Source organism: Cheilinus undulatus, linkage group 11 (assembly GCF_018320785.1).
Source record: "Cheilinus undulatus linkage group 11, ASM1832078v1, whole genome shotgun sequence".
Lineage (NCBI taxonomy): Eukaryota > Metazoa > Chordata > Actinopteri > Labriformes > Labridae > Cheilinus > Cheilinus undulatus.
The window spans coordinates 50,309,958-50,327,674 of record NC_054875.1 but is presented as its reverse complement, the minus strand read 5'-3'; the positions used below and the strand labels follow the sequence as shown (position 1 = coordinate 50,327,674).

The 17,717-nt window shown below is 41.6% G+C and overlaps 1 protein-coding gene across 2 annotated transcripts in view; it reads left to right on the top strand.

Annotated features, from left to right (window-relative positions):
• cables2b (Cdk5 and Abl enzyme substrate 2b) overlaps positions 1-17,433 on the top strand; it is a 78,934-nt gene extending 61,501 nt beyond the window's left edge. Inside the window, exons 4-11 of one of the 2 annotated variants that reach the window (XR_005992565.1) lie at positions 105-213; positions 299-467; positions 3,401-3,498; positions 4,566-4,672; positions 4,815-4,934; positions 10,752-10,836; positions 12,922-15,356; positions 17,167-17,433. Coding sequence is in view for 1 of the 2 variants with exons in the window: in XM_041799492.1 (XP_041655426.1) it covers positions 105-213; positions 299-467; positions 3,401-3,498; positions 4,566-4,672; positions 4,815-4,934; positions 10,752-10,836; positions 12,922-13,068 (835 nt within the window). In the remaining variant the exon portion in view is untranslated. Of the gene's footprint in view, positions 1-104; positions 214-298; positions 468-3,400; positions 3,499-4,565; positions 4,673-4,814; positions 4,935-10,751; positions 10,837-12,921 lie in introns of both variants that reach the window. The other variant, XM_041799492.1, reaches the window with a different exon arrangement.
• Positions 17,434-17,717: the final 284 nt, after the last annotated feature.

Sequence of the window (17,717 nt, the reverse complement as noted above, 5' to 3'; positions counted from 1 at the left end):
GCAGCTACAAGGTTTCAGATTCATCGTGTTCTGTATTTTCTACCTGTTCGTCTTTTGTCTGAATTCCTCCTCATAAACCTTTAACCTCTGAACTCTCTCTACAGTGACCCCACGTTAAACCACCCCAGGAGGAGACACTCGTCTGGGAACATCTCCGCCACGCTGGAGATGCTGCCAGGGCTGGAGGGTTTCCACCTGGACACCTACGGCAGGGTAAGAGACCACACATTGAACATGGCGTCTGTCTCTGCTTTGGTTCAGAGCTTCAGTGCCGTCTGTCTTTGTCTCTCTGTCTCAGTCGGTGTCGTACGCACAGTTCCTGTACCCCACCAACGCCCTGGTGAGGCAGAAGCCGGCGTCGGCCAGCGACTTGACGCTGCAGATCCCTCAGTCCAGGAGCACGCACAGCATGCCGGGCCGCAGCTTCCCTCCCAGCAGACTGAACAGCACCGTGGGGCTCGACCTCGGTAATACATCCTCGTCTCAAAGCTTTGGAGATTCTGCTTTAGAGAGCCGGGAACATGTAGGAAGAGAGAAAACAGAGGAAGGATAGTCAGAGAGGTTAGAGCAGTGATACTCAACGCCTGGCTCTATTATGTCTTCATTTGAAATATTATTCCCATTGTTGACACTTCTTTTTGACATTTTTATCCTGCTTTTGACAATTTTTTGCCCCTTTTTTCATCCTTTTTGCCCATTTAAGCTGCCTTTTTCAATTAAATATCACCTATTTTCCATTTTGCCACTCATTTATGTGTTTTGCCCATTTTCCACCTTTTTGTTGATTTTTGCCCATTTTAGTCACTTTTCACTCATGTTTTGCCACTTTGGACAATTTTTGCCACACTTTACTCCCCATTTTTGCCACTTTTTTTGTACTTCTCACCCTTTTCTGCTACTTTTATCCTGCTTTTTGCAATTTTTTGCCCCTTGTTGCCACTTGTTGCCCATTTAAGTTGCCCTTTGCAGTTAAATGCCACTTTGTGCCCATTTTTCCCAGGATTTTTTCTGATTTTTGCCCATTTTAGTCACTTTTTACTCATTTTTTGCCACGGTTTTGCCACTTTTGGACCATTTTTGCCACTTTTTCTCACCTTTTACCACTTTTCTCTAAGTGTTTGCAGCTTTTGGCCCATTTTTCCACGTCTTTTAGTAGTTTTCACCCATTTTTGACATTTTTATTTTGCTTTTAGCAATTTTTTGCCCCTTTTTGCCTGTTTTTGCCACTTCTCATCCATTAAGCTGCCCTTTGCAGTTAATGTCCACTTAATTCCCATTTTTCCACCTTTTTGCTGATTTTTGCCCGTTTAGTCACTTTTCTTTCATTTTCTTTTGCCACATTTTTGCCACTTTTGGACCATTTTTGCTACCTCTAACCCATTTTTGCCACTTTTCTGCCCTTTTTTGCCTCTTTTCCTCCAGTGTTTGGACCTTTTTGCCTATTTTTGCCACTTCTTGCCCATTTAAGCTGCCTTTGGCAATTAAATGCCACTTTTTACCCATTTTCCCCATAGTTTTGCTGATATTCGCCATCTTTAACTTATTTTTTGGTCACCTCCCACACACTTTTTCCACATTCTGCCCTTTTTGCCACTTTTCTCAAAGGGGTTTGAACTTTTTGACCACTTTAGCCACCTTTAACTTATATTAATTGCCACTTTTCACCACTTAGATTGTGGCCCTTGAAAATGTGTTTTTCAAAAATTGGACTTTGGTTGAGCAGGGTTGAGTGGCACTGGGTTAGAGTTGTTGCAGCTGGGGTGTTGCTCTTTTTTATCTTAAACACATGTGCAAAAACTCTTCATCTCCTGCTATCTCTAAACACACCCCCACAGTGACACAGCCGTGTATTAGCCTCTAAACCCCTCTTTCTAATCCACAACCTTTCATTAACACAACACAGCTGTGTCTGAGAGTTACCAAACATCCAAGACTGCACACGAGCCTCAGAGAGCTGGCTGATAGCAGGTTTGTATTTTTAGTCTTCCTGTGTCGTCACTCTTCAGCTGGCTGGCCTCTCAGAGCAGCTGTATGTCGACGTCATCGTCACTAATCACAGAAATAATCAGCCTGGGAGTAGGTTTGTATGAGTGGTTATTACACAATGTTACGTCACAGACTTCTGCTCTGCAAGGCCAGGAAGATCAGTCAGCATCAGCACAGCCAGCTGATGTCAGTGAAGAGATTCACAGTTTAAACCAGCTCTGAGTTTTCGTATCCTGTGTTTAAGCATTCAGATCCATCCCAAAGGTGCTGGATGGGGTTGAGGTCAGGACTCTAGTCTTTCTAGTCCTTCTCTGGTCTCTGGACCACAGTCCTGCTGGAATAGAAAAGGGCCTTCCCCAAACTGTTGGAAGCATAGCATTGTCCAGAATGTCTTGGTCTGCTGAAGCATTAAGATCGGCCTTCACTGGAGATAAGGGGTCTAGACCAGACCCTGAAAACCAGCCCCAGACCATTATCCCTCCTCCACCAAACTTCACAGTCAGACAGGTAACGTTCTCCCAGCATCCTCCACACCCAGACTTACCCTGGCGGGTATGCAGCTGTTGGCATGGAAACCCATCCATGAAGCTCCTGCTGCAGTTTTAGAATTTACATTAATGCCAGAGGAAGTTCAGAACTCTGTGGTCTTCTGCTTCATGGCTGAGCTGCTGTTGTTCCTAAACTCTTCCACTTTCTAGTAATATCACTGACAGCTGACTGTGGAATATCCAGCAGGGATGAAGATTCACCACAGGTGTCATCATCACAGAACCACAATGAAGTCCCTTAGCTCTGCAGAACGACCCATTTAGGATCACAGATGTCTGAGACTGCATGGACAGGTGATGATTTTAGACACCTGTGTTCAGATATGGATGAATACTTTTGTCCACAAAGAGCTGGTGCCACACCAAGACCAGTTTCTTTCTTTTTATGGGACCAACTAAAGCTGTGACACATATTCATGTGGAGCAGTGGTTCTCAACCTGGGGGTTGGGGTCCCGCTGGAGGTCTTGAAACACTGTGAGAGGGTCACCAGATGCCTTCCAAAAAATAAACAATATTTTTTAATTATTTCAAATGGTATATTTCACCCGTTCTTATTTAAATAAAATAATGTCTTAAAATGTGAGTCTGCACGTGGGTGTTTGCATCTCCCTCGGGTACGGTGGGGGTCTCTAGTTGGTCTGAAATCACTGAGAGGTTTGGGCTCATCCTTGGAGCAGGGGTGACTCCAGCATCATCTCAGCATCGAGGACATGCTGAGTCTTTGAGGAAGTGGGTCAGGGTTAGAGGTCACTCTAGAGTCTGTAGAATAATCAGAATCACTGCAGGGGAACTTTTGAACCTTTTATAACAGGATCTTTTCCAGCTGACCTCATTCTTCCTGTTTATGTTCCTGTGTGTTTTTAAGGTCTGGAGGATGTGACAGACTACGACCCCAACCTCCTCAGCGACCCCCAGTGGCCTTGTGGGAAACACAAACGTGTGCTGATTTTCGCCTCCTACATGGTAAAATGACAGCAGAGATTTCCAGCGTTATTCTGTCATGTTGAAGCCGCGCTGCGTTAAAATCCCATCATCATGTCCACAGAAACCTCAGCACTGATACAGTCTGACAGCAACTCTGAAGATAAATACTTTGGTCCACATAGTTTATGTACAAATAAAACCAAGTTTAAGAAAAATAAAGCAGGATTAATGTGAAGACTCTGAGCTGGTAGAGAGGAAGTCAGAATTAAAGATGTGAAGGATTACAGAGGAATAATCTCTACTGAGAGAAAGAACACATGTTCATCCACACACATGGATGCCACGCTCTCTGACATCAACATCATGGATCTATAGGCAGCAGCCGACTGATCTCCCTCCTCTGTGGGATCAGGGACACACAGCCCACCTCCAGAATAATCTCTGGATTAAACAGCACTGATGATGTTTGTGCTTCATGACACAGCGAGATCCACCTCCTACTGTGGAGTCAGTGTTCAACCCTAAAGCTAAAAAACACTGAGACCTGACCCTGCAGGTAGATCCATGCAGGTAGTTCCATGCATTTATCCATGGAAATATAGGATTCATCTGGAAACCTCCAAGAGAAAAGCTCTGTGAAACTCTGGAAGGCCAAGAGGCTTCCACTGAGGAGAGTCCCCTCCTCTCTTCTCTTATTCCTGTTTTATTTCATGCTAAAATCCCCTCCTCTCTTCACTTATTCCTGTTTTATTTCATGCTAAAATCCCCTCCTCTCTTCTCTTATTCCTGTTTTATTTCATGCTAAAATCCCCTCCTCTCTTCTCGTATTCCTGTGTTATTTCATGCTAAAATCCCCTCCTCTCTTCTCTTATTCCTGTTTTATTTCATGTTAAAATCCCCTCCTCTCTTCTCTTATTCCTGTTTTATTTCATGCTAAAATCCCCTCCTCTCTTCTCTTATTCCTGTTTTATTTCATGCTAAAATCCCCTCCTCTCTTCTCTTATTCCTGTTTTATTTCATGCTAAAATCCCCTCCTCTCTTCTCTTATTCCTGTTTTATTTCATGCTAAAATCCCCTCCTCTCTTCTCTTATCCCTCTCCTTGTAGACGACGGTGATCGAGTATGTCAAACCGTCCGATCTGAAGAAAGACATGAATGAGACGTTTAAGGAGAAGTTTCCTCACATCAAACTCACCCTCAGTAAAATCCGCAGGTACAGTCTTTAAATCTGCTAACTCCGACGTCTCTCATGGACGCTGCTTGAATAATGAACTTTCAGTGTCTGCTAATGTCTGCTAAACAACGAGCTGAGAAGAATCAACCCCTCTGTCTTTCTAACACTTCCTGTCCCACAGTCTGAAGAGAGAGATGAGGATAGTCGGGGAGGATTGTGGGATGCAGCCCGTCACCATCGCCATGGCGTTTGTCTACTTTGAGAAGTTGGTGCTGCAGGGTCGACTCAATAAACAGAACAGGTAAGTCCTCCACTTTGACGTTCGTGCAGCCCAGCCTTATTCTCACTGGGGATGCATGATTGTAGATTGTCACAGATGTCTAATATGTTCATATTTATTTATCCAGTACTGATATTTATATGCAGGTCAGACCTGAAACTTCAGTCCTTAATAGTCTCTTTTCAGTTCTACATAGATCTGTTTATCCCCGTACACTCAGACAGAGTTAACAGCCAACACTGTCTGAATTTTCATACCTGCTGATACCAATAACTGCCTTTTAAAGCTTATAATCTGCTGGTACTCACATCATGCCAATAATAACATGCATCTCTTATTTTAACAGGTCTTCACTGACTAAAATCATTATTTTGCTTTTTAATAATGAAACTGTTCAGAGACAGCTCTGCACGCCTGCAAAAATGTGATCTGATAATTATGACTATATGGTTTACTGATAGATTAGAAGAACCACAATGTAAATGAGTGAAAAGTAACTAAAGTGGGCGAAAAAGCTGTAAAAAGGTGGGAAAATGGGGGAAAAGTGGCATTTAATGGCAAAAGGCAGTTTAAGTAGGTGAAAAAAATACAAAGAAGCAGGATAAAAGTGGCTAAAGCTGATGCAACATTGATAAAATGAGATAAAAAGGACAAAAAATGGTCAAAGAAGTGGTAAAAATATGCTAAAAGCAGCAGAAATGGATTGAAAGTAGCAAAAAAATGGGGGGCAAGGGGCAAATTAGGCATACGATTGAGAAAACTGGATCAAAAGTGGGCACAAAGTCCCAAAAAGTTAAGTTACGGGTGGTCAAAAAGCAGCAAAAATGAGTGAAAAGTGACTAAAATGGGCATAAAAGGTGGGAAAATGGGGGAAAGAGGCATTTAATGGCAAAAGGCAGCTGAAATGGGTGAAAAAACTGCAAAGAAGCAGGATAAAAGTGGCAACAACTGATGAAAAAGGGCAAAATTGTGATAAAAGTGACAAAAAATGGTTGAAAAGTGGCTAAAAGAAGTGGTAAAATGGGCCTAAAGCAGAAGTTGATAAATTTCTGAGGTCAAAGTTTAAAAGAATAATATTTTAAAAGAGCCACAGGTTGAGTATCGCTGGATTAGAGGCATTTGATGTGCCAGAAATTCTCACATTCTGGCCTTTCTAGCCAATAAATGTCTTAAACCTTTAGTATTCAACACTTCATGAACAGTTCATTTGACCAGGTTTCATGCGGGAAGCATCCCACGACCCTCTACTTAGGAAATCTGACATTTCTTTCATTTTTTACTTTCCCCAGAAAAAAAAACCTTTAGATTTTCCACAGTTCAGGTCTTAAAGGTCTCATAGTCTTGAATTTGATCATTAAGAGTGCAGGAAGGAGCCCTGCTTGTAGGTTTTAAAGGTTTTATTCTAACGCGTCTGGACGCTCCGTCACTGAATAAGGACATGATGTGACAGTCCAGCTGGTGCTGGTTGATCTGACGGTTCACAGGCTTCACTGATGTTGTAGTTTTATAAAGAAGCACAGGCTGATGTCAGGATGGTTGATTTTCATCCTCACCATGATCACCATCATGGAAGAATCAGAATCATGACAGACTGCAGGACATTTCAGGTTTGACCCTGACTGATTTCAAAGTTAGAATCCTCAGAAAGGCCGAGTCCATCCTGACAGAGCCGTCCTTTATCTTCTCAGTTCAGCTGCTGTCATCAACGCAGATTCAGCCGCCAGCATGCAGGCGTCTGTCCCTGCTGCTTTTAAACGATGAGTGTTGTGCCTGTGTGATTTCTCACTATGCATGTTTATTGTGTATTGCACACTGTCTCATTGAGCTGTTTTAACTGTTCTGGAAGCATATTTGACTGCTGCTAAGACAAGCTGCTCCTCACAGCGATGATAAAGTAAACCTTTAACCTTTAACCTTTAACCTTATCATCTCTCAGGAGTCATCACACATCATCCAGAACAGAATGAGTCCTCAGAGATCTGATCATTAAATAAGCTGTAAAACTTCCTGATAATTAGTGTAATGTTGTGAGGGAGTAGCTCCCCCTAGTGTTCAGTTATACTTAGTTCCACTGAGTCAGTTAAAACTTTCCCTCCCTTCAGTTTTATTTTTTATTTGGACATTCTGTAGATCAGGGGTGTCAAACTCAACCACAGCAGGGGCCGGATTCTGGATTCAGGTCTAACCTGAGGGCCTAACAGGGCCAACATTTAACCTTAACTGTCAACCTCATTTTCACCAGAAATAAAATGTGAAAAAAACAGCACTGATGATAGATCATTTAGATATTAAAAATGATCAGTTTAAAGGCTCAAATCTGAGGAAAAAAAATTAAATTTATTAGTTCAAAAGATCAGAACACGACAGTAAAAATAGAAAAATAATGTTTTTAGAGTGCAAATATGTGAGGAGAAAGTTGAAATCATGAGTTTAAAGTCAGTTATGTCTTAAAATTTTAAATTGTGAATCTGATAGTTCAAAATGTGGGATTAAAAAGCCAAAATTAGGAGCAGAAAATGTTAAAATATGAGCTAGAATTCAAAATGATGACTTAAAAAGTTAAAAATATGATTTAAATTGGGAGTGTACAAGGTCAAAATATGATAGAAAAAGTACAAATTATGAATTTAAAATGTCAAAATATTAGATTAAAAAGCCAAAGTAAGGAGTTGAAATTGTCAAAATATGACTTAAAATTTAAAATTGGGAATCTAAAAGATAAAAATGTGACATAAAGTCCAAATTCTGAGTTGAAAAGGTCAAAGTATGAAATAAAGTGTCAAAATCATAAGTTTACGTCATAATCTTGAGATTAAAAAACTGAAAAATGAAATTAAACACATAATATTTTTTCCCCACACATTCGTGTTTTTTTAATCTATTTTTCAGATTTTTATGGTTTAACGAGGATATAGATTGTGCTATAGATTATCAGCCTGTCTCTAAGATTTATATTTAATGTCCTCTTTTTTATCGATATAAAAAGTAGGGCTGAATGAGTTTGGAAAATAATCTAATTGCGATTTTTCCCCCAATATTGCAGTTGCGATTTGATATGCAATTATTCCTTAACTTTCTAATATCCAGGGCTGAGAAGTTCTTTAAAGTATCTATTTCAGTTGATTCTGACTCGTATTGCAAATTGGATATGACTTGTTGCATTGGAGAAATATTGCACCTTTTGCGATTTGAAAATTGCAGCAGGCCATATTATGGTTTAATCTAATTGTCAATTAATTGCCCAGACCTAATAAAAATTCAGATTAATGAGTCAGTCTGTTTTCATGAATGAATGTAAAACAGTCAAAGACAACAGTCCACAGACTTTAATGGACCACAGAAAGAAGCATCCATCTGATGGTGAGTCTGAAAAGCTGTTAGTTTCTAATCTTTAATCAGGCAGGCTTGTAATCACGGATAAAATAGATGATGCAGAGAGACACTTAACCTCAACCACCAACCATTCCTAAAATAAATAAAGAGGGTTTCGAAAATACTCTTAATTTACCTTCAGATTTTGTGCATATACCCAGAAAAGTGTAAGGAAGTGTTACTCAACCCTGCTCAACCGAAGAGCCAAATTGTTGAAAATACCTTTGCAAGAGCCACAATCTAAGAGGTGAAAGTGGCAAAAACAGTTTTAAGTAAGAATAAAATTAAGTTAAAGATAGCAGATAGGGTCAAAAAGCAGCCAAAATGGATGAAAAGGGGCGAAAATGGGGAGAAAAAGTGGAAACAGAGTCAAAAAGTAGCAAAAATGGGTGAGAAGTTACAAAAAAAAGAGTTACAGGTGGCAAAGAACGGTTTAAAGTGGCAAAAAAAAGAGTTAAAAGTGACTAAAATGGGCAAAAAGCAGTGAAGAGTGGCAAAAAAAGGGCAAAAAATAGGAAACAAGTGGAATTTAGTAGAAAAAGCTAGCTGAAATGGGTGAAAAGTGGTGAAAAAGGGCAAAAAAGGGGGATATAGTGGCAAAAAGAAGTGGCTAAAATGGGCAAGAAAAGAAGAAGCAAGTGGTGTTTAATGACAAATGTAGCTTAAAGGGATACTTCAACATTTTGGCAAATTCATCCATTGCCATAATCCCTATAGTCTTAGTAATAGGTTCGTTACCTTTAGTTGTAGGTGTAAGCTGTTTTTAGATCGCCGCTGCCGAGTTCGGACCTGCTGTGCCAACTCAATGTAAGCAGACGGTATTCCAGCTTTCCCTCATCAAACTCATCAAACACACAATCCAACAACTCCAAAACACTCTTGTGGACAAGTTGTGACCTGCACATTCACCACGCTATGAAATAATAACATATAATTATGTAACATTACGACGCATGAAGCAAATACTCAGAACTATTTCTTGAGTGAACCACTGGGCGGAGTGACACAGTGCAGCAGCCGTGTCTGGAGTGTAGTTCCGGCTTTGCATTTAGCTTTAAAACATCTCCGTCTCGTAATGTTGCATGATTATTTCATAGCGTGGTGAATGTGCAGGTCACAACTTGTCCACAAGAGTGTTTTGGAGTTGTTGGATTGTGTGTTTGATGAGTTTGATGAGGGAAAGCCGGAATACCGTCTGCTTACATTGAGTTGGCACGGCAGGTCGAACTCGGCAGTGGTGATCTAAAAACAGCTTGCACCGACAACTGAAGGTAACGAACCTATTACTAAGACTGTAGGGATTATGGCAATGGATGAATTTGCCAAAATGTTGAAGTATCCCTTTAAATGGGTGAAAACTGGGAGAAAAAATGGTGAAAAGGGGCAAAAATGGGAAAAGAGTTGGAAAAAGGTGGTGTTTAATGGCAAAAGGTAAATGAAATGGCCCAAAAGTGGCAAAAACTAGGCAACAAAAGACTGAAGAGTGACTAAAATGGGCAAAAAGCAGTCAAGAGTGGCAAAAATGGGCAAAAAAAACAGGTAACAAGTGGTATTTACTGGCAAAAGGTAGCTTAAATGGGCAAAGAGTGGCAAAAAATGGTGAAATTGGTAAAAATGGGAAAAGTTGCAAAAAGAAGTTTCAAAAATCGGCAGAAAATTGGAAGAAAAAGTGAAAAAATGGTCAGAAAGTAGCAAAAATGGCAAAAATGACATTAAAATGAGTTACAGGTGGCAAAGAATGGTCCAAAAGTGGCAAAAAGAAGTGGCTAAAAAATGAGTGAAAAGTGACTAAAATGGGCAAAGAGCAGACAAGAGCAGCAAAAATGGGCAAAAAAAAAGAAACAAGTGGTATTTAATGGCAAAACGTTGCTTAAATGGGCAAAAAGTGGCAAAAAATGGTGAAAAAAGGCAAAAATTAGAAAAAAGTGTGAAAAAGAATAGGCAAAAATTGGGGGATAAAGGAACCAAGTGGTATTTAATGGCAAAGGGTAGCTTATTTGGACAAAAAAGTGGCAAAAAAATAGTAAAAACGGGCAAAAATGGGATAAAAGTTTCAAAAAGAAGTTGAAAAAATGGGCAAAAAATAGGAAACAAGTGGTATTTAATGGCAAATTGTTGCTTAAATGGGCAAAAAGTGGCAAAAAAATTGTGTAAAAGGGCAGAAATGGAATAAAGTGGCAAAAATGGGGGGAAAAGAAGTTGCAGAGTGGCCAAAAAATAGGAAAAAAGGTGTATTTGGCAAACGGATGCCTCAATAGATGAAAAGTGGCAAAAATGGTGATGATGGCAAAAACTTTCCTTTTTTTAAGGTTTTCTGGGGGACTAAGATTTAAAATTGAGACATAAAAGAGCCATATGAGGCTCCAGAGCCAAACGTTGAGTATCACTGGTGTGAGGTTTGGCTAGCCTGACTGCACATGTGCTCTGCTGAAGGTCGTCCTCTCTCTCTCTGTTGTTGTTTGACAGGAAGTTGGTGTCAGCTGCCTGCATCCTCCTGGCCGCTAAGATCAGCAGTGACCTGAAGAAGCAGGAGGTCAAACACCTCATCGATGTAAGAAAAATGCAGATACAGCAGAAGAGGGTGTTTACCTCCGTCTGTCGCTCAGATCATGTTGCTCTCACTCAGGTGTTTGTGGAGCCGATTTACCTGAGCAGGTGGAAAAACCACCGACAGGAACGACAGGATAGCAGACCTCAGTGACTGTAATAAACCTACAGGACAGCAGACCTCAGTTACTGTAATAAACCTACAGGACAGCAGACCTCAGTGACTGTAATAAACCTACAGGACAGCAGACCTCAGTGACTGTAATAAACCTACAGGACAGCAGACCTCAGTGACTGTAATAAACCTACAGGACAGCAGACCTCAGTGACTGTAATAAACCTACAGGACAGCAGACCTCAGTGACTAATAAACCTACAGGACAGCAGACCTCAGTTACTGTAATAAACCTACAGGACAGCAGACCTCAGTGACTGTAATAAACCTACAGGACAGCAGACCTCAGTGACTAATAAACCTACAGGACAGCAGACCTCAGTGACTGTAATAAACCTACAGGACAGCAGACCTCAGTGACTGTAATAAACCTACAGGACAGCAGACCTCAGTGACTGTAATAAACCTACAGGACAGCAGACCTCAGTGACTGTAATAAACCTACAGGACAGCAGACCTCAGTGACTGTAATAAACCTACAGGACAGCAGACCTCAGTGACTGTAATAAACCTACAGGACAGCAGACCTCAGTGACTGTAATAAACCTACAGGACAGCAGACCTCAGTGACTAATAAACCTACAGGACAGCAGACCTCAGTGACTGTAATAAACCTACAGGACAGCAGACCTCAGTGACTGTAATAAACCTACAGGACAGCAGACCTCAGTGACTAATAAACCTACAGGACAGCAGACCTCAGTGACTGTAATAAACCTACAGGACAGCAGACCTCAGTGACTAATAAACCTACAGGACAGCAGACCTCAGTGACTAATAAACCTACAGGACAGCAGACCTCAGTGACTGTAATAAACCTACAGGACAGCAGACCTCAGTGACTGTAATAAACCTACAGGACAGCAGACCTCAGTGACTGTAATAAACCTACAGGACAGCAGACCTCAGTGACTGTAATAAACCTACAGGACAGCAGACCTCAGTGACTGTAATAAACCTACAGGACAGCAGACCTCAGTGACTGTAATAAACCTACAGGACAGCAGACCTCAGTGACTGTAATAAACCTACAGGACAGCAGACCTCAGTGACTGTAATAAACCTACAGGACAGCAGACCTCAGTGACTAATAAACCTACAGGACAGCAGACCTCAGTGACTAATAAACCTACAGGACAGCAGACCTCAGTGACTGTAATAAACCTACAGGACAGCAGACCTCAGTGACTGTAATAAACCTACAGGACAGCAGACCTCAGTGACTGTAATAAACCTACAGGACAGCAGACCTCAGTGACTGTAATAAACCTACAGGACAGCAGACCTCAGTGACTGTAATAAACCTACAGGACAGCAGACCTCAGTGACTAATAAACCTACAGGACAGCAGACCTCAGTGACTTTAATAAACCTACAGGACAGCAGACCTCAGTGACTTTAATAAACCTACAGGACAGCAGACCTCAGTGACTGTAATAAACCTACAGGACAGCAGACCTCAGTGACTAATAAACCTACAGGACAGCAGACCTCAGTGACTGTAATAAACCTACAGGACAGCAGACCTCAGTGACTGTAATAAACCTACAGGACAGCAGACCTCAGTGACTGTAATAAACCTACAGGACAGCAGACCTCAGTGACTGTAATAAACCTACAGGACAGCAGACCTCAGTGACTTTAATAAACCTACAGCAGATATGGGGTTGATTACAGCGATGATTTTAGACTGAGGGATTTATACTTTATGTCATGAACAACCCTGATTCAAAAAAAACCCTCTGTTTTTATTTACATTTGACATGGCAACCCAACTTTTTTGGAACTGGGGTTGAATTTTCCATCTCTCTCTCTTCTATTAGATTTTTTAAATGCAAGCTAAGCTAAGAGAACATGTACTAAAGACCTTGGATCTCTGACCCATGCTGTACTTCCTGTCTCGGTCCTGTGTAGAAGCTGGAGGAGCGTTTCAGGATCAGCCGGCGGGAGTTGATATCGTTTGAGTTCACCATCCTGGTGGCCCTGGAGATGGCGCTCTACCTGCCTGAGAGTAAGGTCATGCCTCATTACAGACGTCTGGTGCAGCAGCAGCAGCCGTAGCGGAGCGGCGGTGGCTCCTCCTAGGACCTCGGTGCACCTCTGACCTCCTCATAGTGACGGACGGATCGGCTCAGAGACGCCAAGGCTCTCCCTCACTGTGACGGCGGTAGAACGACAGGCCTGGCGCTGCCTGGCTCAACAGCACAGAGAGCAATGACGCCCTCTCCTTCTCCTAATAACGCCAAAGTGACGACACTGTGAGATCCATCACCTCTCTAAAGGGAATCAGGCCGAGTTTGGTTCTGATGTTCCTGATGGATGCTCCATGGGTGGGGTGCTGATAACACAATTTAACACTTTAATATTAATGAGGCTGCAGAAAAAGCACCAATAACTCCGTATTCAGCGATGATCGGCCGGTTTAAGGAGATGATTCAGGCTGTGAAGACTCTTCTTTGTCCCCGTCCTCTTTCAGGACGCTCACTCACACTGATGTCAAAGTTCTAGCACTTTCCTGAGCGTAGTCCTGGTCTGACATGCTCCTCTCTATGTCTGCTGTGGTAATTCTAGATTCTTCCCTGGCTTTTGTCGCTCTGATCGTGAGTGTTTTAGCTTCAGCTGTCTTAACAGAAACAGCTGAATCTGCTGTGGATGATCCAGGAGGGGTTTGGGGGTTTAAGTGCCTTGCCTGATGGCGTTCTGCATCTAGGTTTTCCTATGTTGACCCTGCCTTGGATCCAGGGATTCAAACCAGCAGTCCCTCTCTCATTTATCTGATCTCTGTGGCCATCTTCCTCCTCCCTGGTCCAATGTGAGTTTAGGACTAAGAGCCTGTGGATGGCCGCAAGGATGCCAGAGCAGTACAGGACCAAGGTCGCCATGTTCTCCCAGACCTGACCTGGGTAGTTTGATTTTAGTGTTTTGTCCTATTTTTCAAACATGTCCTCCAGCATTTTAACGATCTGATGCACCACAAAAATCCTCCTCTGTTGATCAGATTTTCCTTTTTCCCAAAACTGGAGGTTCCTTTTTATCTGAGGTATTCAGACGTTTGTGTCCAAAATATTTAAAAGCCCTAATGAAATGCTTTTCATCCTGATAAATCACCAGGATAACAGATAATTAGGTGCAGATCATGGCTATGCTGGTTTCCATCGCTGCAGCTCTAAAACTCTAAATATCCATGAATGTCCTTCTGACTTGTTTGTGTTTTATTTTGGAGGACAGGCTGGTTAATACAGCAGCTGCTTAGATATCCTTCACAATAAAACACATACAGGTGTTTTATTTTGGAGGACAGGCTTGTAGAAAGAGCAGAAGCTAATGTAGATGTCCTCCAAAAAAAACACCTGTTCATGTTTTATTTTGGAGGACAGGCTGGTAAATACAGCAGCTTCTTTAGATATCTTTCAAAATAAAATGCCTGTATGTGTTTTATTTTGGAGGACAGGCTGGTACAAAGATGGCCTGGTGGTTGTCTTCCTGTTTCTCTGAGGGAACTCGCCGTAGCTCCAGATTCTCTGTGTCCACACTGTGAAGGAACATCAACCAAAAAGAGCTTCCTGTTCATTAACTTCCTTTTTTTATTTATTCTGTGTTCACTGTTTCATAAAGGGAGGAATATTTAACCAATCAGAGGCCTCTGTCAGGACGTTTGTTTCCTCATTCACGGTCAGAGGCGGCCATGTTGGAAGAGAAACTATCATCCAAACGTCTCTGTTGTTTTTGCACTTTTTGCCTTTTTTGTTCCACTCCTCAAACCTTTATTTAATCGTTTCGTACCAGTTTTATTTTTCTATCCTGAAAACGTTGATGTTGTTGAATTCTTCTATGTTGAAAAACTGACCGGGTCACTGAGATTTATTTATTGTAAATAATCCTCCAGATGAAGAATCAGGTTTGGAACGTCCTTTCACACATGCTCTCCTCAGTTTCTAGAACATTTCACTCATCCTGGGGTCTCAGGAGACAGGAAGTGATACTAAGATAAACTTCCTGTTATTCACATGCACATAAGGCAGTGAACAAACAGCTCAAACATGAAATAATCTGTTTCTAACTGAGTTCACTGTGCAGATGTGGCCTTTAGAGATTCACAGGATAAAAACATCATCCACGGTTTGTCTTCTTCTCATGACCCATCAGCTGACCCAGCTTCTCCAGCAGACGGCTGGTGTAGATCTTCAGGGCTGGTGTAGATCTTCAGGGCTGTTGTAGATCTTCAGGGCTGTTGTAGATCTTCAGGAGCTGTTTGAGATCTTCAGGAGCTGTTTGAGATCTTCAGGAGCTGTTTGAGATCTTCAGGAGCTGTGTGCATGTCTGATGAGGCTGAGAGATCAAGTTTGAAGGTTTGGATTCTAAAGTTGATTCTTCATTTTGAGGTTCCACATCGATGTTCTTCCTCTGGTTTTGTTTTTATCAGGTGTTAAAGGGACTGTTTGTTGTGTATTGATCTTTTCTCCAGTGTTGGAGCAGGAGAGCTGTTGTCCTAAAGGCTCATTTATGTTTGTCTCTCTGCACCCTGCATTAGCGGTGAGGTTTTAGAGATGTAAACTTTACATCCAGCACCTTTGGGATGAAAAAATTTCAATCCAAACCAATTCTCAGTTCACAACACATCCTCTATTTCATTGGTTCACATGTGGGGTCCTGAGTCCCCTATGGGGGGCGCCAAAGAGCTCAGGGGGTGCAAGTCTTCGTCTGCTCTGAGGCTGCTAAAATTAGATTTGCACATATGGACTAAAAACAGGATAAAATAGTATTTGAAGTATTTTATACCAAAGCTACTACTACTAAGATGCCAAATATGAGTTAAATAAAACATGCCCAAGATGCTTTTAACATATTTGTAGTCTTTTTAGCAGCTCATTACAATAATAAAGAATGCAGCGATTCATGCTTCAGTTGCAAAATATAAATAATAAATATGTGTGGACTGAAGCAAGAAAATCAGTGGAAAAAACCCTCGTTCATCTAAAGCCTCACTGTTGACAGTGCTGTAGGAGACTAGGTGTTATGGTTTATCTCGCGACTGTGTTAACTGGTGTCAGTTAGTTGTCATAATTAAAACACTGTTAAACACTGAACATTTTAGTTTTTATGACGTTAATGAACACTGAACAAAGAGGCTCTCTGAGTTTGTGATATGGATCCATTAAGTTCCTTCTGGTTGGTGTGTGTTTTATTTTGGAGGAGAGGCTGGTAAATACAGCAGCTGCTTCCTCTAATGTCCTTCAAAATAAAACACAAACAGGTGTTTAGTTTTCATTTGCACTGTTAAATGCAACGCATTTGACCTGTGGTCACCAGATAACATGGTCACTGGTTAAACCGTTACACCGGTCTTTGACGTGAAAAAGATGATCCATCCTGTTCCTGTTATCGTCCGTGCTGCACAGCAGCTGTTCGCTGACATCGTTCGTGTTTTTACCCGGGTGGGCGTGTCTGTCAGACATGAAGCGCACCTGCAGACTTTTCGTTGGCGCGCTTGTGAGGTCAGGCTTCCTCTGACCTGGGACCATAGAATCCACAGTGAGTCTTAGAAAAGGACGGGCTGGGTAATATGAGACACAATCATGCAAACATGGCTGACACTGCGAGCTAGCGCTGCTAATGCTAGCGCTGCATAGAGCCACACGTCCTCCCTCATGAATGAAGCTTCAGTTCCTCCTCTCTCCTGCTCTAACACGGTCTGAGCTTAAGTTTGCACTGAGACGTTTCAGAGCAGACGTTCTTTACTCACGTCTCTGTGAAGGGAACAAAGAACATTCTAGCAATAAAAAACAGCTGTCTTTGTAAATAAACCTTAAAGAAGCACTACGACTCCATGATGACCAAAAACAGGAGCTTCCAAAGATGTCTTCTCTACATTAGAGATCTGTCATGTTGACTCTGTGCAGCTTTATTCTGTCCTCTGACCTTCATCCTCATCATCCTCTTCCTCTTTGTGTTGATGTGCCACATCATTTATTCTCTCCTCACCCTTCTTTATTTAAACCTGCTGTTTTAATTTTCTCTGAGCACTGAGGCTTTAAAGGGAATATTTAACACGTTTATACGGCTCCATGTCTGAGTTGTGTTTTTGTTTTTGTATCGACAACATGGACGGACGGCGCCGCCGTTGGTCCAGGCATCCTGTATGAAATCTTATTTATGTAGTTTCAGGTTTACCTGCTGTTTCCAGGCGTGGATTCTAGAGAAACCACCATGTGACCAGAAGATCTATTTTTATATCGCCGTGCTGCGGTGTCTGCTACAGACGCCACCGTCCACGGCTGATGTTTACGGTGACGTCTGTCTCACTGCAGCATGGTTCTGATCAAGAAGAAAGAAATATTTATAATTATTTTATAAAAGATTATAGACCATATACTGTTTAACTGCCAACGTTCAATCATGTTAACTTTATTTTCAATAAAATAATGAAACCACTGATTCTCTGTCTCTCTTCCTCGGTGTGGATCTAGAACCACGCTCTATGTCAGTGTTACTCAACCCTGCTCAACCAAAGAGCCAAATTGTTGAAAAAAACATTTGCAAGAGCCACAATCTAAGGGGTGAAAAGTGGAGAAAAAAAGCTTGAAGTAGCAATAAAAATCATCAAAAAGCACCAAAAAATGGGCAGGAAAAGTGGTCAAAAAGTAGCAAAAATGGGTGAGAAGTGACAAAAAAATTAGTTACATGTGGCAAAAAATGGTCGAAAAGTGACT